This window comes from Cyrtonyx montezumae, unplaced genomic scaffold (assembly GCF_038088225.1).
Source record: "Cyrtonyx montezumae isolate F1298 unplaced genomic scaffold, pur_monq_1.0 scaffold_2, whole genome shotgun sequence".
In the NCBI taxonomy this organism is placed as follows: Eukaryota; Metazoa; Chordata; class Aves; order Galliformes; family Odontophoridae; genus Cyrtonyx; species Cyrtonyx montezumae.
Genome location: NW_027071936.1, coordinates 65288438 through 65312056, shown reverse-complemented (window position 1 = coordinate 65312056; position 23619 = coordinate 65288438). Strand labels below are relative to the sequence as shown.

The 23619-nt window shown below is 38.7% G+C and overlaps 1 protein-coding gene across 2 annotated transcripts in view; it reads left to right on the top strand.

Annotated features, from left to right (window-relative positions):
- Positions 1–23619, top strand: part of CTNNA2 (catenin alpha 2) — a 459751-nt gene that overhangs the window by 45459 nt on the left and 390673 nt on the right. For both annotated transcript variants that reach the window (XM_065735984.1, XM_065735986.1), the window contains exon 2: positions 13606–13712. In XM_065735984.1, coding sequence (XP_065592056.1) covers positions 13611–13712 — 102 coding nt within the window. In that variant the 5' untranslated portion in view covers positions 13606–13610. The remainder of the gene's footprint in view (positions 1–13605; positions 13713–23619) is intronic.

Sequence of the window (23619 nt, the reverse complement as noted above, 5' to 3'; positions counted from 1 at the left end):
ATTGGAAAGGGTACCTCTGTAGCACAGGCTTTTAGGAACTGAAGATGAAACTGTCAGCAGCAGCTCAACACTTGAGTTACTCACTACTCCTGTCATTCTCACTAGTAGTCCTTCACTTCCAGAAGCATTATGTTTCTGTGATGTGAGGTTGTTTTCTTGAATGCCTATGTTCAGCTTAGTACAACTCCTCCATACACCTCTCTCAGTAAATGATGCTACTCATGCTTGAAAGGCAATTGAGCCCTGTCACCTCTGTGTTTACCCTGCCTATCTTCTGGGCTACTGGATTCCTGATTTGCCATGGTAGGGTGAAGTTTCTCCTGCTGTCACTGTTTGGCACTGTGTGTCCTTGTTACCTTATCACATGGGAAGAAAAAAAGAGGTAGATTTATTTAGGGATGTGATTTATGGGGCACGGCAATGAAGGATTGGTGGTTGGACATGATTATCTTAAATGTCTTTTTCAACATTTATGATTCTGTAGTTTCACTCCAAGGAAATGTCTCAATCTTTTATCCTCTTTAGGCTTCCACGTTCTCAGAGAGATTTTTCTCCAAGCAATTTGTGTTTCTGTACACCAGGGCAGGCAGTAGGCCGGAGTGTGAACAGTGATATCTTCCATTAGAAGATGAGATGAAATAGTTGATACCCCAGAGCAAAAGTGTAGAGAAAGCACCCAGTGAAACTTTTTCCAGACTGACCTCCAGGCTTCATTGCCTGCATGTCAGGGACTGCAGGTCAGTGTTTTTTTTTTTGTAGCTTGTTTTATTTTTGTTATATTTTTTTTCCCTTTCACAAATGTATCAAATCTTTTTCAAGGAGTTTCATAACCTTTGCTGATAACACCACAGTAGTTTATTTTAATACTTGAATTGTTTTTTTTTATCGGAAAAGATAAGCAAAAGATTGTTTCTCTTCCTTCATAATACCTTAAGGTTTTATTGACTCTATTCTCACTCAGGCTTTTGTTGTGTACCCTGAAGATTTGTATTGCATTTAGTTGCTCCCCAAAGTCTTTGACTGTCTTTGTTGCCACTGTTTTTTTCTTTGTTCTGCAATACTCATTTTAGAACGGTGGTGACCAATTGATGATGTGGATTTATAGTGGCATAATGTTATTTTCTGATGATTGTTTGTTTGTTTTTCTTTCCCTTTCAGAATAATTTCTCACTTCATTTTAGTTGCTATTCTGTGCTAAGATGACATTTACGTAGAGCTATAATTCACGCATAGAGTTCCTGCATATTACTAATAAATATGTAGTATGTCATCGTATGTGTAATCAGAAAACTGCTCCTTTTTCCTAGTGCCAATCATTTTACTTTTATCTAAGTAGAATTTCATCCATATTTTTCATTATCATTTTGAGAACTTTATAGCAATTCTGTTCTGCTTTTCTTGCTTGGTAAGAAGGAAAGGGGAAAAAAGAGGAAGGATTAAATTACTGGAGGTTGGCATTTTGCATTTTCACAGTTGTTGTACCCACTCGAGATTGGTTGTTGTCAGTACCTTTGTTTCTCAGAAGTATAAAAGGAGTGGGAAAGGACATGAAAGGAAAACAAACTGTAAGGCTCATAATTCAGACAGTAGGTAATATAAGAACATGGAATTGTATGTGAGGTACAGATCAAATCTGAACCTAGTAACATTACTGGAAATATGGAGGCATCTTAACATATGACGAATAGAAACATAAAGGAATGTGATTTAGGGTGTTGGAAATACGCTTTTTCTGGTGATTAAAGACACAATAAGAAGTGATGCTACCCAATAAGACTCTGCAAAGTGCTAGACTTGAGAGCAAGACCAAAGGAAGTCTCTATCCTGGAAGGGCTCGGTGGAAAGGGAATATTTATATCTATGGCATAAATTCTTACTTCTGAATTTTCTTTATTATAATGGCTAAGCTATGACCTAATAACAGTTTTAATAATTCAAACCTGTTGCAGTTCAATAGACAGCTCAGACTTCTGCAGCTATTCACTCACTTTATCCAAGTGGAGTGAGAGTGCAAGAGAGGAGAGAATTGAAGGAGTAAGAGCACAAGAACAACGGGTCGTTTGAGATAGTTCACCAGGTGAAGCAAAACTGTGCTATCATCAGTGTTTTCATCAAAAATCCAGAACACGATATCACATGCATCTTTACAAAGAAAGTTAACTCTATTCCAGCCTCAACCATGCCAAAAACCCTTGTAGCATTTTTGGCTTGCTTAATTGAAAGAAAAGCTGTAAGTGAATCCACTTCAAAGGAACGGTTGATGTAGAGCCCAATTACAATCACAGTGATCGGTCTGAAAAATTCTCTCTATCTGTTAGCAATTGCAGATGCAGTGTAGCATGGTCACTGGTTTATTGGAACTGTCTTGTGTTCACCTGTGGTAATGTCACAGACTTCAGCAGCTAATTCAAAAAGAAATCTTTTTCTAGAGGTTTCCAGGACAATTACTGTAGAGGTTCTAGGTAGTGTAAGTGGTGAGCCTCTATGCATAAGAATGAACTGAAGAAGCTGAGAAAATTGTAGATTTGGTTTGCCTGTTTCTATGTTTCAGTTGTTTGTTGTAATAGAAGTTTGAGGGAAGACTTTCAGGCCTTTACAGAAGACAGTGTTATCAAAGGGCTGTTTGTTCTTCAAGTATTACAGGTTACATTAGCTGTAGCAATTGATGGGGGGGTCGGGGGGAAGAATAAGTCTTGAAATGTATGAGCAGAGAAGTCAGAAATAGTGGGCTGTCATTGTTATTTTTTCCTTCATAGATGAAGCAGAGAAAAACGTTAAGCTATGAATTCTGCAACAAATTACAGACTGACAATAATAAATTAGATCTTGTAATGCAAGCTAGAGTATTAATAGAGTGGCTGTATAGACTAGAAGCAGCCACGTGTAGTCAGCTCTAAGACATTAGAAAGCTGGAACTTCAGTGATAAGAATTCAAAAAAATAGTATTGCCCAGTGGAATTATATTAAGGCAAATAGGGAATTTAAAAATGCAGGATGTAAACAGCAGTAAGAAACAACTTACAATAATAATCACAACGTAGCCACATGGGACAAGCTCTCATTGCTTAGTACGTGGCAGCAGAACAAGTGATAGGACGCTGTGGAAAATCTTGAGTGTGTAGCTGAGGATTAGCAGGAGGAGATCCCCTATTTACTAGATATTTGAGTCCAGTATACAAAACCAAAAACTACTTGGCTTTAAGAATGAACATACCAGGATCGTGAACAGGTGGTATTATCGGATGCTTTCCGTGCCTGTGCAGGGAAGTGATGATGGCACTTGGAATCATGGAATATCCTGAGTTGGAAGGGACCCGTAAAGATCTTCAATTTAATCTCCTTTTTATCTTTCCATTAAGCTTATCAAGAAAGAAGTTTTAAAATAGTGGTATAGTTAGGAAACAACCTACAATTATAGTAATTTTTAATGCTGCTATTCTGTTTGTGTAGTTGAAATATCAACTGTGACTATTGCTCAATGATGGTTGAGGTCTCTTCCAACCTAAGTCATTCTATGACTAGGTTGTTGTCTTTCCATCTCTCACCTTAGTGAGTAATTCCTATAGCTAAAGCTGGAGAGCATTGCTTAAAAAGCCATGGAGCTCAGTGTATTCATTGTTCACATCAGCTCATTTTCTGTATTTTTATGGATAATCTTGGAGTAGCGAGTGAATTGTACCAGTCAGTGCCTATGGGTGTTTAGCCATACAAATCAAGTTGCCGTGGACATAAATTTCTAGATGTTAGTGGCCTGCCTGACCTGAACAGGAACATTCAGCATGTAATTAGCTGGAACTCTTCAATCTATGCCCCTCTTAATGGGAAGTAGTGTGGTAGATTATACACAATGTACGTTGCTAGATCTCAGCAGTTTTAGAGTTCACTTCAACAAAAAATCAATTTTGTTATTACTGTAGCATGTGAATCTGCTTCTCTGGAGACCCAGTGATTTGTTGGGTCCCATCAGGTGGCCATCAGAGTGTGAATGGTCACACAGGATTTTGTGAGAGGAAGCCAGACTGTGTCCTTGGCTTTTTTTGTTGATTTTTCTTCTTATTTCTTTTACTTTAAAGTAGCAACATTCTACAGGTGTCACACGGGTACAGTTTTATATTTTGATTAAGCCAAGCATCCCCTCTGCAAAACTTTAGGCAATGTATTTTCATGTTTTCACTGAATGAAATGCTGGAAGGAAGCGATGTGATTAATGTAATCGCCTGCATAACATTCATCATATCTTTTAATGAATTAAGTCCTGTTTACAGTAATCCTTACCTCTGAGGCAGTGAAGTTCTGAATTTAAAATAAGCAGCGATAGAAAATCCATCTCAAGTCCTTGTAAATTGCTTCTTGTAAATAGTTCCACTATTTGACAGTATTTTCAAAGCTGTTTATTTCTATACAGAATTTGTTTAATTTCAGCCTGGAATGAGAAGTCTGTTACAAACACTTTTTAAAACACTCCATATCTAACGTATTTATAATTAAAAATGGATCTATGACAGCTATGGTAACTTTAACTCTTGCATTAATTCTTGGTTAGCAGTATCAAGAGCATCCTCTTCATTTTTTGTGAGTTTGGTGTTGGATTGTTGGCATTACTGAGGTCATTCTATCTTCTAATTTAAACTAAGTCACAGGGTTTTTTTCCAGTTTGTTCTAGAATGCCTTCAATGCTCCACATTTTGAGGGAAAAATAAAGATAAAATCAGAAGTAGAAAAACAATATAACAAGTCAGAGACACAAGAGGTGTTAGGATCTCATCACATTAGATTTTTTCCCCAAAATTGTGTAGCTTTAGGAGAAATAGTGACTCTTTTTTATTGTCTAATTGTGTTGCTTATGCTGTTGTGGCTTTGGGTGTCATCTTTTAGATTAGCAAATATGAGTTCTGATTGTCTACACTACTAATTTCCTTTTTTAAATGGAATTTCCTTTTGAAGAGATGACCTGAAAAAGAAGCATACCTTTATTATCCTTTAATTAAATTAATTCATTTAAAACTATACTGAGGTCGATGTGGTTTTTATGCAGTTGCATAGTATTTCAGGATTAACTAATGAAACTACAGCAAATTCTGTGAATGCACAGCTGAGGAAGATAAAAGCTTTTGGATATCAGCATGGTTGGCTATCTATGCAATGTGATTAGTTTGAAACACCCATCAGCATAAGAATAACAGCAAGAAAAGTCCTAGTAACAAGAGAACATGCAGCATTAAACAATTCAGTTCTTATTCTTAAAACTTATTTTTCACCAATGTGGAGTTTTGCTTTGTTCTTATTGATATGAGTGGAATCACGGTGAATAATAATGGAATGGTCGATATGGCTTCAATGAGACTTTCTTTGAATGGACTTGCTAGGAAGGGAACAACTTAAAGAAGCCTAACGTGTTCAAAGGAAAAACAGATCGAATAGCCACAAGGTTAGGTGATTTCTCTGAGAACATTCTAGGCAGTAGATGAACAGGTTGACAAATGTGTGCGTTGTCTTGTTGCTGGTGTCTGCGTCTAGAAGCTGGTGGGAGCGTTCAGAAAGGTTATTAATGGCCATAAATTCTTGCGGAGGGAAATGTCAACTGTGCTCCCGGAGGGCTTTGTTTCAGAGCAATCCTGTTTAATCTATTGGTTATAGAGTTGGAAAATGAAACACCTCCATCTCTCTGGTATTGGAGCTTGTAGACTTTACAAGGGCAAGGGGAGGCTGTTGTCATCCACTGTGTCACAGTGGAACTCGACAAGCTTTGGGCTGCTTCTGTAGGTAGTCAGGTAACTAATAGATCCTGACTATCTAAACAGTGTTGCTACTGGAGTGACAAAAGCAAAAAGCTTTTAAAGCTTAATTAAGCAAAAGGATGTATGGAGACTTTACAAGCAATATCACTTCTGTAGTCAAACGAGCAGGGAAATTGTCTCCTTAAAAAGATAACCGAACTAAAAAGCACAAAAAACCCACTGAAACCACACCCTAAAACACTGGCTGTCGATAAGGAAGAACATAAATTATTCAATTTGAAGGTAGCAGTGGTTGTGGAATAGATGGTTCACTGGCACAGCAATGAAGACAGACTGCAGGGAAATACAGAGTTAATGTTAACTGTAGTTTCCAAGTTTGAGGAATTGTAGATGGGCAACTTTTAGTGGAAGGATGACCCCTACGTGCAGAAGCTTGCAAATTCATGGTTAAGAGCCACGTTTAAGAATTTTTTTTAAGAACTGTTCAGGTTTTAGAGAGAAACTGCTCAAGGAGGGTAAACTATAAAAGTAGTTTATACCAAAGATACTCTATGCTCTTGTTAAAATATAAATATTACCTGTCAGTCTCAGACATTGAATAAAAAGAGCAAGATGGAAGTAGATTTAGTTAAAAATATATATATATTTTTTCTCTTTTTGGAAGACTTGGGATTAAATTAATGTCTGTCTCTAGAATAAACAGAACTTGGAAGAAATATTTCAAAAGGTTGTTTTATTAATAGAAAAATAAAGGCTATTTAAGTATGGTCATGTATACAGCTATATGAATAATATAAAGGTATTATTTCAGTGAAGTTGCATATTTGATGTCATTTTTTGGGAGATGTGGTGGAGTGTGAATGCATAGCACAGGACGTGAACCAAGGACCTGATTTAAAATGCTTTTCTTTCCTGAGCGTGCTGTGTGGCCCTGAGTGAACCAGCATCTCAGCAGCAATGAGCTTAGAAGCTTTGATCACTTCCAAAAGTCTGTGAGAAGGCTTCTATTAGGAGGCACTGAGGACTTCTGTGACTACAGAGGGATTTGTGGCAAACTCTTTACTTGCACAGTTGTGACTCGACTGTCTTCTGCTGGGGTTTTGCTCCCTTTTGATATAGATTTTTTTTTATTATTATTATTACAAATTCTGTTTCACCTAGTGCTTCAGGAAGTTCCAGTACTTTTACTTGAAAAGTTATGCATTGGACAAAAGCATGTTCTTATGAGTTATACAAGAAAAAAATATTTGAACGTAGGGATTTATGGTTGGCTGTTTAAATCAGTTTTCAAGCACTTTCATTCTGGATGAGTGCTACCATCTTAGGATAAACTAATTTTTATGTCAAGCAACTGTAGTCTTAATGTTTGTGAGAATAAAAGAAATAAATCCTTCCCACCCACCCACCCCCCCTTGCTTTTTATTTTTTATTACTGGTAACCTTCTCCAAATCACCTTTTTTCACAACTAGACATCCATTTGATTCTTATTTGAGAACTGGAATTTCTCTAGCATCCTCTGAAGTGAGAACCTTCTGTGTATGCAACTCCAGCAGAGGTCTGAATTAATTATCCCGCTGTCCTCAAATTGTCTTCAGACTCCTCTTATTGTTTGCCAAACCTTCTTCTGAGATGGGCCTGGTAAGACCAGCTGCAGCTCAAAGGTTTGCTGGACCAAGTGGGATGTGAGCCCAAACTGATAGTTCATGTGGAGCAGTAGATTAGTAAGCTTTTAAACTAGAGTTACTTTTCTAAGCAGTGTATAGATGTAGCATTCAAAACAATCTGAATTATACATGCATCTAGGCTTTGCACAGAGCTGTGAAACACTGTCACTTTTAGTTAAAGGAAAAAAGGATGCAAGTCCTGTGGGTGGATATAGAGGGAAACTTCCTTGTTATCCTGACCCTTACTCTGCAATTTACACTTTCCATACGAGTTTTTCACAGTGTTTGATTTCTAAGGGTAGTTTTCCTACTCAACTCAATCAGCTCCTGCTGTAGGTAGTTGTTTCCTAGAAGGAGCTGGTTAATGTAATTGAGAAATGGGAATGACTCACATGTTGTCTTACTGTAGCTTCTATGTCAGGGGACTCTGGTCACTGTCCCATTGACTTTGTTACCAAGAAAATTTTCCCCTTGTCAAGGTCTTTTTTTCCCCTCCTTACTCAGTCACTCACTGGGTAGGATTTCATAGCTTCCATAATGGACTGTTTTCATGTGTGAACTTTGTTTTGCTGAGGGCAGGTGGGAATCTCAACCCAGTGTGGAGGTGGAGTGTGTGTAGAAGGAGGAAGGGGATTGTGATTCCAAAAGGAAATTAAAAGCTTAGAAAAGCTCAAATTAAAAATTCAGTGTAGTTGGGACTGGGGCCAAAAGGTTTATTTTGGCTTGTTTTTCCTGTCTAAGTTTTAGGGAAGAAGAGAGAAGAATCACATTTATGAAACAAAACAAATATGTCACAAACTTGTTATTTAAACGTGTAGAGACAGATACTCCTCCAAACCATCTTGATCTATCTTTCATCCTCTGCTTTTTTTTCCTTCCCTTTTTTTAAGTAAGGTGATGGGAACTGCCCATGTCAACTTTTATCATTTCAGCCAGTTCTGCTGGAAGCTGTACAGGCTGTCACTGACTAATGAGATGTGGTTTTGTCTGCAGAGAGTGATGCTCTGTAGTCATCTTACTCCTCATTGTTAATATCTGGACTTTTAGTGTTTTCCCTTGATTTCCTTTCCTTGCAATTAGTGTGAATGCTCAATTTTCTGTGTCCTTCTGCCTTTGCTTGTATTAATTGAGATAGAAGAAGGGAAAATGAGAATGTCTCAGCTTGTGTTTTTGTATTAACGGAGAGAGAATGGATGATGGACAGTGTTGGAAGCCAGAATCCTCAAGTATCAGATTTCTTCTAATAGCACTTCGCTGTACAGACCAGATACCAGAGTCTGTACAGTACTGAATATTGCAAATAAATGTATGGCAATAGCAAAATCTCAGCTATATATATCACCACAGTCCTCTGTCAGGTGGATTAGCCCAGAGGTGGAGATCCTTAGACTGTATACAGTGCTAGGATCTGAGCTGGTTTGTGCTCTTGTGTACTCTGTAACCATGCTTGGTAATTCACAGCCTGCTAGTTTATCACTGATGTCAGGCTGTTCAACTTCATGGGCATATTAAGGGATATAACCAATCAAGTATTCAGATTTCTAGGTCTCAGTGAAGCACAGAAATGCTTCAGTGAAGTTAGTCTTTTTTTTTCTTTCAATATCTGTCGCAATCCACTGTGTATCCTGCTGTAAGGAATTCCTTGTTCTTAGCATAAGCATCTCTCTGTTGAAAAGTTTTTGTTTTGACACAGTTCTAAACATAAGGACACAATCCAAGAAAGCACAGAATGTTTATCATTCAGTTCTGCAGGCACCTCCAAGCAGTTTGGGTCCATGCTGCTGATGCAGATGCAATCTACTCTTCCCCATCGTCTCTGATGTGTTCAGTGTCTCCCGCTGCTGGTGCTGTCCCTCATGTGGCTCTGAAGCGAATCAGGGAGCTGAAAACTCATTTTCCATTTGCAGGATTAATTAGATTTCAACCAGGTTATGTTCTGATGGAATTAATAGCGCTGGGATAACAAATAAGAGCACATGGAGCTGAGCTGGCCTCTCAGCCTTGAAGATTACATTGGTTTAAAGCATGAATGAAAGCATGTTTGGGCTTGTAAGACTTTAGTGAGAGGGAATCGTTTCTGAAGTATACATTCTTATTAATAGTCCACATAAATCTCTTGAAGTATTAGAGCTCGTATAAATTTAATCTTTGGAAGAGAGGGTTAACTATTATTTTGCATTTTTTGCCTCCTTTCATCTTTGTCATTGAATCACAGAATCATTTGACTTGGAAGGGACCTTTAAAGGTCATCTTATCTAACTCCTTTGCAATGCACAGGGCCATCTACTTTGCTGGAAGTCTTCCATTTTTTTATTTTTTATTTTTGCCTTCCTGTAATAATAAAGTATGGTAAGCACAGATCTGTACTAACAGTCTTCCCAGTCTAGTGTTGCCACCAGATTAATCCTATAGATTTGCTAGGAATCAAGGAGAATGGGTGTTTCTTCAATACAGTATGCGATGTTTATCTTTCATCTCTGCAACGTTCAGCATTGGAGACGTGAACTGCACTGACAACTGGAGGCATGTTTCATGCTGGCAGTACTTACATTTCTAAAAAAGGTTGTGGAGTTCATTTTGCTCTCAAAATATCTTAAATATTGCATTTAAGTTGCAGCACAAAAGTGAGCTGTGCTGTCATTTATAGGCAATTTTTTATCCACCTCAGTGGGCATTCATGTGTGTAAGTCACAAGGGAATGGAGTCTATTGTGCAGGAAAACAATATGTTATAGTGTGGTGCACAAACAAGCAATTTTGCATGCAAAGTGCTGTGCTTCTGTAGAAGGTTCCAAACAGAAAACAGTGCAGTTTGTAACAGGTTGATGCTAAGGGTGATTGTGGGGTTAGATTTTTAGGGGCTGCTATTTTAATGCAGAATTCCACTGGCATAGGTAGAATCTGGCTATATTGTAATCTATTCCAGGGGATGAGTGATTGAAATAAACCATTTTCTTTACTGATGAAGACAGGCTGCCTAATGCTGTTTTATTTACCTCAAAGAAGTTGCTGGGCTGGGTAGGAAACGGTAAATTCTGTACTGCTACATTTAGGAAAGTGTGAAAACAAGAGGTGGAATATTGTAGCACATGTTATGGGAGAAGAGTGCAGTTAGGGAACAACGTTCCTTAAATATGGTATTGTAAAATATGGAGTTATGTTCTAGATCAGGACTGTCAGTCATCTATGCAAAGTTACTTAAGAATTGTGATCTCTCAAGTGCTATTAACACACTTTCCTTATTAAATAGTATCAAATTGTGAATACCTGCTTAGTAACCACAGCCTTCCAGAACATAATTGATGCAACAACAATAAGTCTGAATGGAATTTCTATGAAGAATGATTTCTTACCTACACGGCCATAGAAGTTTTATTCAATGGGATTTACCCCATTGAATGAGCAGTTCCTATTTGTGAGTTACAGAGATTGGAACTTAGGTGAGAAGCCTACTCAAATATTTTGAAAAAAAGAGATTTTTCTCTAAGTGTGTTGCTGAGCATTGAAAAAGGCAATAAACTAAAAACTCCAGAGAGGAATAAAAAAAGATAGGCTATCTAAGGAAATAATAGGTACCATTTCAGCCTAGACAGTAATAGGTAAGGGGATCTCTTTTCCTTACTACTTTTTCTCATCTATTATAGCAGATTTTTATGTTTGTATGAAAAGCATTATGAAATGTCTTTATCCTCTGACCACACAGTCTATCTTCCCTATGCATACTGCCCATCCACATCCAGGTTCAAACTATGAGCACTTTGTTTCCAGCGAAGCACTGGAAGGGAACAGTGTAAGGGATATTTGAAGTAGAAACAAAGACATTGTCAGCACCTTTTCCTTTCTCCAGCTGAGCAGTCCTTATCCACCTGTTTAATATAGGAGTTGTAGAAGTGGCAAGGAGGAAATTTATCTATATCAAGGAAATACTGACTTCACATACTTGTAGTTATACAGGTAATGTATGTTCTGTACATGACACTTTTATTATGATAGCAACTGGAGGAATATTGAGGAAAATGCACTGTTCTTATTTTACTTATTTGCAGCAGAATTTACTCCAACAACACCAACGAGAAACTTTTATAAGATCTTAATGAGGCATTATCAAGTATGCGTATCTTTTAGAGTTGAAAGCATTGCTCACCCTTTCATATTGAAATTTGGAAGGTTACTTTTCTTATTTCTTAGTGAAGGTTGAAACCGAGGCAGTTTTCTCACTGAAATAGCAGGTTGTCCATTTTGCATGTTGTCACCTATGTGATTGCCATCCACTGAAACTCATTTGCTTTTGTAGACTTTGGTCTATGTTACAACTTGCAATTAGTTTTTGTTTTGTGAGGGGTGAATGTTTTCATGTCTGTGTTAATAGCTAATGAGGAAAATTGTGCTTATTAAAACGAGAAACTATTTCAAACATTTATATAAGTATCAGAACTCATAAATTGACTGGAATCTCTGTCCGCCTAAGACTTATTTTGTGGATACAGAGTCCAACTGGAGTAGTAACCATCTTCCAGAGATGCTTATAGATTCTGAAAGATAATTAAATGTTATCAAAAAATGAGGATTGCTCCCACGCTGACTGTGTTTACAGCAGCTAGAAATCATCTCATACTTTACTATAATGATACATGTGGGTACGTTCAGTGCTATGAAGATTGAAGCCTTATGTTTTTTTTTGCACAAGAGTGGAAGCTGAATAATAGTAATTTTAGCAGAATATAGATATTATCAGATAATTCTGATATGTAATATTTATAAATGAGAGGAGGCTGAGGCCTGTAAAAATATGTGATTTATAAATACACTGATTAGTGAGTTCTGATATGCTTTTCTTTTTGTACAAGAATTACAAGTTGTCTCTTGAAAGATTTTCAGTGCATTACAGACTGTGAATTAATTTTACATAAACTTAGCAGTCTGTTAATTTTGATTGATAATAATTTGTCAGACATTCTTTCCAATAATGCAGTGAATGTTATTTTGTGTGTACTAGATGATATTGGTAAGTGCAGAATGTGTTCCTTATTGAAATAAACCTTAAGTAGATTGCTATTCAAGGAACAGTCTCTGTACTCTCAATTTTTTTTTCACTTAAGTTCTTTGTTTTGTATGAGTGTAAGCAGTTTGTCAGCTAAACATGATAAATTTTTTGAAACAACTCTTGGAATGTTATATGCAGAGGACCTGATTTGAATCTTACTTAGGTAATGCATAAAATGATATTACTTTCTCTTTCCCTAGTAGAGTTCTTACAGTCATATGAAGCTTTTAGTTTTATTATTACTATTCATGATTAAAATGAAGGAAACAGTTGAATTAGGATTAGATTAGAGTTTTCAGTATTCTGTAGTGAACAAACTAGCTGATGTATGACAGGACTTGTCACCTAATGTTTTTATCATTTCTTGTGCAGATTTCCAGTTCTGTAAGGCAGATTTGTGTGCACCTTGCAACCTGATAGATGGATTTTTGTCTGAATTTCTAAAAATGAAGTTAATTATCTTTAAAAAATTCCTGAAAACCTGAAATGGTAAACAACTAGAAAAGCCTAAAAAGGATTCAAATAAGTACTACCATTCTCGGTTTAAATTTGAGAAATCCTAGCTGTTGTGGAGTATTTTTATTTGAAAGGCTGAATGTATTCCTTGTGGGGTCACTTGAGCTTGTTTGGTGATGGGCCACAGTCCCTGGGGAAGTTATGCCTGCTCCTGTCCATGGGCCATGGTTTCTGTCAAGAGAGTGCTTCAGTGTGGGCTCTGCTTTCAGGCTTTCAGGGGAACTTCCCCTCTTTCTCTATCTTTGGGATTCAAAGAGCTGTTTCTCAAAATGATTTTGCTGTGAAGTTGGTTGGAAGCAGCCATGTCCAGCACAAGGCAGTCTATGGTCTCTTCTCACAATCATCTTGAAGATCCCTGCTACCAAATCCATGCCAAGAACATCTAATACTGAATGTATACATCGTGGTAACATCTGTCCTTAAGGGAGAGAAAGATTTTCTGAATATAAATGTTTAATCACTCAGTGGATGTGGTGATGGTGCATTTGAGAGGTTTCAAGAGTAGAGGAACAAGATTAGCAAGATTATAAAGAAATATTATATGTGCCTAGGAACAGCAAGTGTGCTACTCCTTAAAATTATATTCAATATTTTGACATTACACTATGAATATTCATGGGTTTTGTCATTTTGTCTGTTCTAGGGAGTATGACTTCTGCAACGTCACCTATCATTCTGAAATGGGACCCCAAAAGTTTGGAAATCAGGACTCTCACAGTAGAGAGGCTACTGGAGCCACTCGTTACCCAGGTGAGTGTCTTGTATTTCTTTTGCTTCTTCCTCTAGCATGGTGATGTATTTACTCATTATGTGTAATTATCTTAATAATAGTAGATAGAAAATTATTTTGTTTGTGATCTCTAGAGGAAAGCTCTGTTCAAATGTGTTCAGAAGTTCTAGTTCTAAATAATTTATATTGTGAAGATATGAGTGTTAATACAGTCACAACAACTGTTTAGCTATGCTTGACTTTCAACAGCTGATAAGAAATTTATGAATCAAGTCGATTTAAGCTAGGGCTCTGTCTGATCTCACGTCCTTGGTTTATTGAGTTGCAATGGGACACAAGTTCACAATGAAAATAAAAACAACCAAATTTTCAAACTTTTTTTTTCCTTCATGGACTAAAATGATATGATGAAAATCATGCTAGGTAATGTATATAATGTATATTAAGGTTGGAAAAGACCTTCAGATTATCTAGTCCAACCATTCACCTACCACCAATTTTGCCCGTTGTACCTCGTCCCTCAGTGCCACATCTCCATGGTTTTTGAATGCCTCCAGGGCTGGTGACTCCCTCACCTTCTTGGGCAGCCTGATTCAATGCCTGACCACTCATTCAGGTAATTTTTTCCTAATATCCAAGCTGAACCTCCCCTGGCTCAATTCAAGACCATTCTCTCTAATCCTATCAAACTTATTCACATTCATTAGTGATACACAGTTTTTAACAAGATAGATGACATTTTATACAATCTAAGAACATCTTTATATATCTGTGCATGTCTGTGCAAGTTTCCTGTACTTGTGCAGATTTAAATATGCCATCGATGTATGGACAGAGTCAGAAGTAATGTGGTCTGGAGAAACATGGCAGTAGATACCAACCTTATGTCATCACTATGGCAATTTGCTGGGACTGTTGTCTGGTGCATTTCTTTTCCTGTACTGCTGTTTGTAATAGGCAGCTGATTATATAACTATCTTAGTAAGCATTAAGATGAGTAGCCCCATTATTTGAAATACACAAATCATTTTTCTCCTAGTAATGCTAACTCTGTTAAAAATGAAGAATTCAGTGCCATCTGTCCAACCACCTGCTACTAAGAGTTTTTTCATAGAGGTTGTGGATCTCAAAATTGATCTTGTGGGTAGAAATTTAGACCTTATTTGAGAGTGAGACTAGAATTCATGATGGTTTTGTTTTCAGAATAAAACTGGTATTAAATAGAAAACCCTACTAATTTAATTCTCTAAAAATGGTATCAATGTGTACTCCTTAGAAGTATTCACCTTCTGAAGAAGTTAATCCTATTCTTCTACAAAATATTACAGAATTATTCTGGACATGTCTGTAGAACTACACACAACTTTACAGTCTCAAAGGCAAAGAAATAAATATTTGCTTTCCTTCATCTGTTGGTGAAGTGATAATTACTTTCATTTTAAACCTTCATAATTTTGTTGTTGATATGGAGGATGAGCTAAATCTGAAGTCATTGCAGTGTGAACTGAAAACCAGGTTAGAGGAGGTCACTGTTAGTCTTGTCCACCTGCTGGCATGGGAAGTGAGGCTGCTGTGGCACCACGGTGTGTTGTGCAAAGAAACAAGCTACCGAGTCTAATGTGAGTAACACTGCACAGAAAAGAGAATGCAATAGCCAAAGCTCCATTGTAATTTTTCAGTTGTTGAAGTTACCTGAGTTAAGTTTTGTTTAACTAGATTTTAATGTTGATAGTGTTCCTCAACAGATGTAAACTCAGGAATGTGATGCGAATTTCTTCAGTTAAGGTTCCCAAGATCCTTACAATTATATATTTCACTTTATTTACTGTTTCAGCAGTATGCCAGTGAGGCTAGAGGAAATAATATGCAGTCAAGACGTACAGGAGCAATTTCTGCTTATTTTTTTATTCAAAGTTTCTGAATTTTTCCATTCTGACTTCTTCCTTTCATAGGCTTCTAGATAGTATCAACATATGAACAGCCTTTTTGAACATGATTCATTTCTTGTTCTAGAGAAATAACTGCTTTTACCTATTCTCCTCTAGTTTGAATCCAGAACAGTATGTTTGACAAAAGCTTGCTTAGTGAGCTGCATAAATACAGTCTTGAAAGCTTCCAGTGAGAAAAAATGTGCTGTCTTCAGAATGTGTTTCTGTTGCATTTTTAGCTTAAGTTATTCAGTTGCTCTGTTTTTCTCAGACAAATTGACAACCATCCCAGCTTGAGGGATTTTTTTTTTCTTCTTAAAACTAAGTAAACAGACTGGTGAAGTAAGAATAGTATCTTGTTTATCTTTGTTTGGTCTTAAATTGCAGTCTGCTTATGCTGTGACTAGCTTCACAAGAACTGCACATATGTTCCAGGTGCAATGGCTTCAATCTCCTTAAAAAACCTATTTTGGCAAATAAATATTTGATATCTGTTCCATCTGAACTCATAACTGCAATGTTGATTCTTAAGAGCTTCTTAACACACAGATCTTAGGGATGTGATGTTGTTATTAAAAATAGTTTCTGGATAGAAAATGGAGACGTAATGGACCCAAACTACTAATGAACTGGACTGCATATGCTCTGAGCACTCTGATCTGACATCGATCAGCAGTTTAAAGTAAACAACATCCTATGATCCTGTACAGCTAAAATTTGTCTGATTTATTTTCAATTTTATTTTTAGCATCATCAAGAGAAATCCTTTCATTTTGGCACCTAGATCCTTTTGTTAACCGAACTTCATGTGGTTTTGGAGTGTGCTTGAAAAAACTGGGAGAAGAAGGCACTAGCCTTTAGGCTCTAAAGATGCTAGGCAAGCCTTTTTGTTCTGTTTAAGGGGTGTGTGTGTGTGTGTAGAAAGATTAAGGCTCTAACTTCATTGAATATATAGGCCCACAAATGAGTGACAGATTTTTAGCTGGTGGAAGATTCAGTTGATTTCTACTGAAATTCTAGGAAGTAATGCAGGAATGTGATCTGGATTTGAGAAGAGAACATGGTAGCAAGTCTAGACAATGGTGCAGTGTAACTTGAATTTTAGATAAGTTCGTTAGTGTTCCAAATGAGGAAAATATGGATAACCTATGAATTGATTTAGAAGAAATTATAAGAAAAGAAAAGTTGTCTGAGCTGGAGGCAGAAAAAATCCATTAACCAATCATGAGAACACATTAGAAATGACAGAATTGCATTTATTCTTAGGCAGCCCTGAACTAGCAAACTAATTAAAACTTTCTCTGGCTGTCACAGGACTAACAGTAGTGGAACTTGCTGGAGCACCCATTTACCCAGTCATTGTCTAATGGATATTCTCTGCCACGTGTCTTGTTTTCACATCAGTGTTAGTGAGAGTTATTAAAATGACTCAAAGAATTATTAGAATTTCTATTCTCAATTTGGCTGAAGTTAATAACTGAAATGCACTTCTGTTCTCTGGCTTTGATTTCACAAACAGTTACAAATATAAGGTAATTTTTTTCTGAATTTATAACTTTATGTTATTTGCATCTCACCTTATTGTTTTTAATTCTATGGGTTATTTTCATTTAGAATGAAATATGCAGTATATATCCTTAATTGTTGGTGCCTCTTATTCTCAGTTTCATGCTAGTAAACAAAATGAATGGCAGTTTTATCTGTCAGACTGTGGATGGTTTTTTTAAGAAATAATTAAATTTTTATGAAGGGCTTAAGTGCTCATACCTGGTATTTTATGTGTAGCTCAGAAATAGTGCTTGTGCAGATGGTCCATAATGCCTATTGCTTTAATTTTTTTGTTTCTGGGGGTTTTGCATAATTATTAAATAGACATATGAATTTAATACAAGAGATAATATAAATTGTTAACAATTTTTTTTGTTTGTTTGGAAAAAGATCAAGAATATTCTTATGCAAATGTAATAAAATGAGAATAGGATTTATGTACAATCTTTGACAATAAGGTGTGTTTTGCTTGTTGATGAAACTTCAAAGTGCTAGTGTTGAACTGTGGTTCTTTTTGGGTAGTTTTTCACAGTGATTTTGAATAGCCTGGCTGTCCTACAAGTGTACGTTTATTATCAGAGCCATGCAGATGTTGTACAATTCATGTTTTTTCAGTTTTTGGAGTATTAAGCATTAGTTCAGAATTGTGACATTAATGCAAACAATGAGGATTCCTCCTGTAGTTTTTTTCATGTCCGATTACATTTTCCTCTGATATGACATATTTTTGGTCTTTTAGTTTTGCTCTGAAGAGACAATTCTGTATTTCTATTCATGATTTCTTTTTTTGTATTTTTTTCCTGCAGAAATTTGGGGCCAGTTATAATAACTGAAACAGTAACACGTTTTATTGCAGGTGGATGTTGTTTTTTTTTCCTTGTATATGGTATCAATCAATAAAATGAAATAACCTACTTATAAATGTCATAAGATAAAATTCCAAATGCTTTCAATTAGTAGAACTTATTTAGGAAGACCGCAGAGAATTTGTGCCTAATCTAATCCTTTATGCAGTATATTTTGAAGGTGAACTGATTGCCATGAGTAACATGTTTCTAACCCTTCAGTTCATTCAGATTCTATTTGTATTTGGTGAGCCTGGAATTCATTGCATTTGAACCATGAACTTGGTGCACTAATTAATCTCCACAGGAAATATATTATTGATAGCTATCATCAAGGAGATGCCTCTGAGCCACAGCACTGCACGTGCACCCATTCAGCACAAGTTTAGTGAATATATATACATGTTTAAAACAGTTTCCAGAAGTACAGTCAGAGATGATGGAGCACTGTATGGCTAAAGCACTCCTTTCACTTCTGTTAATATCTGTACTGCATTTTTGTGCAATTTCTCTATTTGATAGCTAGTTTCATCTGAAACCATCTTCAGGATAGACTCATGAACCTATGAAGGCTCATTTTTTTTTTATCATTGGAGCTCAATTTAATATTATTTCTATTTGAGAAACACTAATTTTCCAAATTGCAAAGTTATTTTCCATGAAAGCTCTATTTCTGTTGATTCCTGCTGGTTTGGGGAGTGGAGGGTGTTGAGCTGCTCCAATGTGGGCTCATTATGCACCCAGTAGTACCAGGGCAGTGATGTTTCATCCTCTCAGAAATTGAGTTTGTAATTTTTCTTTTCTAACTGAACATGAACTTTAAGTCATAGTTAAAATGATTTTCTTTGTTCAGAAGTTGCAGAATTTGCCTCACCTTGAGACATTATTATATTCAACATTTATAGTACCACGTGAACTGAAAGTTATCAGATATCTATTTATTTCAGGCTGCTTTTTATTCTATTTCATTCTGCAAGAAGTGGCTGCTGAGGACAGTCCATCACAGTTTCTTCTTTGTCATCAGATTTACTGACATCTGTGCCTTTCTCTGAACCCTAGTTGGGATATTCTTGGTACTTCTCAGTTTTTGTGCTGACTGAAAGAGCATCTCACTGGATTTTCTTTTCTATTTTTATTATCCCTGACTGGAAAATGGTGAACTATTTATAGTATGCAGTGTCCTGCAAGATCTGGACCTTTTCAGTCTGTTTGCCTTCACAGAATCAGAGAATATTGAAAGGGACCCACAAGGACCATTAAGTCCAACTCCTGTCTCCACACAGCAGCACCCCAGACTCTATGTGTGAGAGCATTGTCTCAATGCTCTTTGAGCTCCAGCAGCTCAGGGCTGTGCACGCTGCCCTGGGCAGCCTGTTCTGTGCCCATTGCCCTCTGGTATAGACCCTCTCCCTAAACCCCCACCTGCCCCTTCCCTGATGCAGCTCCAGGCTGTTCCCTTGGGCCCTGTTACAGAGCTCATGACTCCCTGTGAGGAGCTGCAGGCTGCCATCCTCACACCTCTTGCCCTCCAGACCCATCACCGTCTTTGTATCCCACCTTCAGTCAATCTCTGAAAGTTTTGTGATCTCTTACATTTAAATTATTCGCTGTTTAAGGGTATTTGTGTAGTATCTGGGCTTGTGTCTTGATTGAAAAGAAAATCATATTAAAAACACAACAACAAAACAGCAACAAAAGAAACTGAGTGTTAAGCTGGAATAAACACCAGGAAGTTTTACCAATATTTCTGATTGCTGCTCCGTTGCATCAATTGTAGTGGGGTAACTGGGGGAGAAGGGAACTTAGATGAATCTTGTATTGAGTGTTCAGAAGGCAAGAATTAGTGCAAAGAGTTGCATAGCTAAAAGCTGGGAAAGTCCCTGAAATATCCTTCATCTTTCCTGCTGAAACTGCAGCATGGGATTTTGGAGCTTGTCCGTCTTCTCTCCAGTTTGGGTTTCCTAATTACCATCTTCCTTGCAAACGTTTCATGGAATAGTCTTCAGAAAATGGCATTCCTTCCAGGAATTTCCAGATGCTAAGCCATAAGCAAGGTTCTCAAAGTAATTTGAATAGTTTTTGTAGTATCTTTCTTCTACTTCTGTCCTTGAAGCAAGATGCAGCTCAGCAAAGTTGAGCCTTTTTTCTGTCCTCAAAAGTCCAACTCAGCTGGTTCTTAATAATCCTGCTAGTTTACATGGTGTAGAGTAAATAACTCCTAATGACGATACTCCACCAGGGAATAGTATAGAAGATGGTATATTTTAAGTAGTTCTATACAAACAGTTATACAGGTAATACAAAAGAGAAGATGGCTCACCTTTAAGATGACAAGGCTCGCAGAGGACTCCACATGGGAGGGATCTCCAAGAAGAGATCCTTCCCTGGTGGTGGTCAGCCCTTAAATGGGGTTTGAGAGAGGAGGAACTAGGCTCCACCCCTTCCACCTACACAGGTATATCACCTTCACCTGTGCCCCCATGGCTGACTTGGTGCTCACCTCAGGTGACCAATCAGTGGTTCAGGCCGTGATTCAGCAGTTCCCATACACTCCACCCCTTCACGACATGAACCACTGATCAAGTAACCATAAGGTGAGTTCCCCTTGATACAGAGACCCAATACATCGCGACGCTTACATAATTGCCCGTCGCAACGCATGCTGATGTAATCTGATATGAGTGATGATCGGCGCATCTGTCGAACTCTTCTTTGGGCCAGTGCTCGGTGGTATCTACTGGAAGCATGTAATCATACAGTGCAGGTCCATCTTACGTGTCATCAGTCCCGGTTAGACCATCACCAGATGCTTCACATGGTCTTATAACAACTCTGGAACACTGCAGTATTGTTTTGATTCCTTCTGGTGATTCATAGACTTATGGGGAGTAATACAAGTGTTTTAGAGGTACCAAGAGGGGAAGATCCGCTTTCCAGGGCAAGATACAGGCCGTATTCCTGTCTTGGGTTAACACTTCAGCTTGTACAGGGGCACGCCCTGGTCGCCTGTACCAAACCCTTTGACCCGATGTCTGTGGCTGTACGACTATATCAGGCACCAAAGGGGGTGTCCTGATCTGCCACAGAGACATGATAGGGGTCCCCTTAGCAATGAAGACTGGAGTGTTAACCATTATTTCAGTAGGCCATGTACCTATAACCGGAGGAGCTACCGAACCCCCCACCTCCAATAATCTCCCCCAAGGTGCAAGTAGGCCGCACCATCGTGGTCCTACCTGCACCTTCCAGGGCCATTTTATTCTATTGGTACCTGGTTCTAGGTCCTCAGGGGCAGGGAGCAGAAGGTTGTTCTCATTGCCAATCTGAGGTTTCACTTCATTATCGGTGCCCGTAATTTGGATCCTAAGTGGGGAGGCCCATATTGTTTGTAACATTTTCAAGGCACTGGGTCTGCCATCTCTAGGTCTTTCATTCAGGTCCCGCAGGGTCTCATGGAGTCTCTTTGTCCACCCCTGCAGGGACTGAGAGTCTGTCTTCAGGGCAGCCTTGAGAATACCATTGTAACGTTCGATAAGGCCTGCCCCCGTTGGATTATATGGCAGGTGGAATCGCCACTCAATATTATTTTCTTCTGCCCAGCGTTGTATCACTGCACCCGTGAAATGACTTCCTTGGTCACTCTCGATGACTTGCGGTGTCCCGTAGGCAGCCATCAACCTTGTGAGTGCCTTTATAGTGTATGCCTGGTTGGCTTTTGGTACTGGATAGGCCTGCATTAGCCCACTCGCGGTGTCGACACAGGTTAGGGCATATCTCGCCCCCTCAGACCGAGGGAGAGGCCCAATATAATCAACCTGCCACCTCTGTAGAGGATTGTGTCCTCTAGCAAGATGGGCTGTAGTTTCAGGCAACGACCTCGGTCTTATCTTAGAGCAGGCGTCACAGTCTCGGCATGCTTGAGCGATGTCCGATAGTTGTACGGGCAGTCCCCACGCTTTAGCGGCTGCCCACATGGTCTTCTGCCCAGCATGCCGCAGCTTTTGATGTAGCCAGTAAGCGATATTCTCAGATGGAGAGTTCTCAACCCATCTAACTCGGGCCAGTGTGTCGGCTTCATCATTTCCTGGTGACTGTAGGGGTTGATGACCAGAAACATGGTAGACACACACAGTTCTGTGTTTGACTGTATTCCATATGTCTAACCACATATCTTTGCCCCAGATCGGTCGGGAGTGGATAGTCCAATCCTGGGTGGCCCACTGTGCGATCCAAAGAGTGAGCCCCCGATACACAGCCCAACTATCTGTGCAAATATTCAGGATACCATCACCAGGTTCTTTGGTTATAACCATCCACACCGCCCGCAGCTCTGCCCACTGGCTGCTTTGACCATCCCCCTCTTCGAACCAGATTGTGTCTGTGGCAGGATGGTACGCTACTGCTCTCCACTTACTTGGGTTGCCCTTGCTGGACCCATCCGTGTACCAGGCATCTTCAGGAATAGGATATTTTCCTTCCTGGACGGGACTCTTCTGTGGTGGAGCAACCGAAGTTTGTTTTGGTGCATCACTATGATACGTTACTGGGCCAAGAATCTTCTGAAGCTCTTCTTTCAACGGTGAGGAAGATAGACTACTCCTCTGACTGAGATAGGCAACCCATCGTGCCACCGTCTGCGCCTGGGCCACCCCCGTCTTAGGAAGGTGGGTCAGATCTCTTACCCACCCCTGGATTGGCAATGTAGTCTTGACTATAACTTCGGCCGTTTGGGTTATTGGCTCTACCGCTTGTAATGCAGAATAGGCAGCCAATAACTGTTTTTCAATCATACTATATCTTTCCTCTGCTCCATGCCACACCTGAGACCAAAATCCAATGGGGGTCCGAACAGAACTCTGACGTTGCCACAGGCCCCAGCCAAAGCCATCTTGAGTTACGTGAACATCTAGCTCAGCTGGAAGGGTAGGATCAAATATACCCAGTGCCTGGGCTTGTTTAACCGCCTGTTTCGCCTGTTGAAAAGCATCCTGTTCTGTTCTCCCCCAGTCCCATAATTGGCCCTTTTTGGTAAGTCTATATAAAGGTCTCAGCAGCTGCGCCAAATGAGGTATAAAGGAACGCCAATATCCCAATATACCCAGGAATTCCTGCAGCTGCTTTGGTGTTGTAGGGACTGGAAATGCCTGAACCTTATCTATGACGGCATCAGGTAATACTTTGGTCTTTCCTGACCAGACTACCCCTAGAAATTTTACGGACAGTCCTGGACCTTGCACTTTTTGAGGATTGATAGCCCATCCTCTTTCACTTAGGTAGGCAGTTAATGAATCTGCTGCCTCCCCTACTGCTTCCAGTGAGTCGGATGTTAACAGGAGGTCATCAATATAGTGGTATAGGTTCACACTGTTTGGTTTCCTCCAATCAGCCAGGTCACGTGCCACCAAATTATGACAGTATGTTGGTGAGTGCACGTACCCCTGTGGCAAGACCTGAAAGGTCCACTGCCTGCCTCCCCACGTAAATGCAAATTGATCTTGTGATTCTTTAGCAATAGGTATGCTAAAAAACGCATTCGCTAAATCCAGGACACAATGGTAGGTTTTAATTTCCCTACTAAGAGTGTCCATTAAGGAGGCAATATTGGG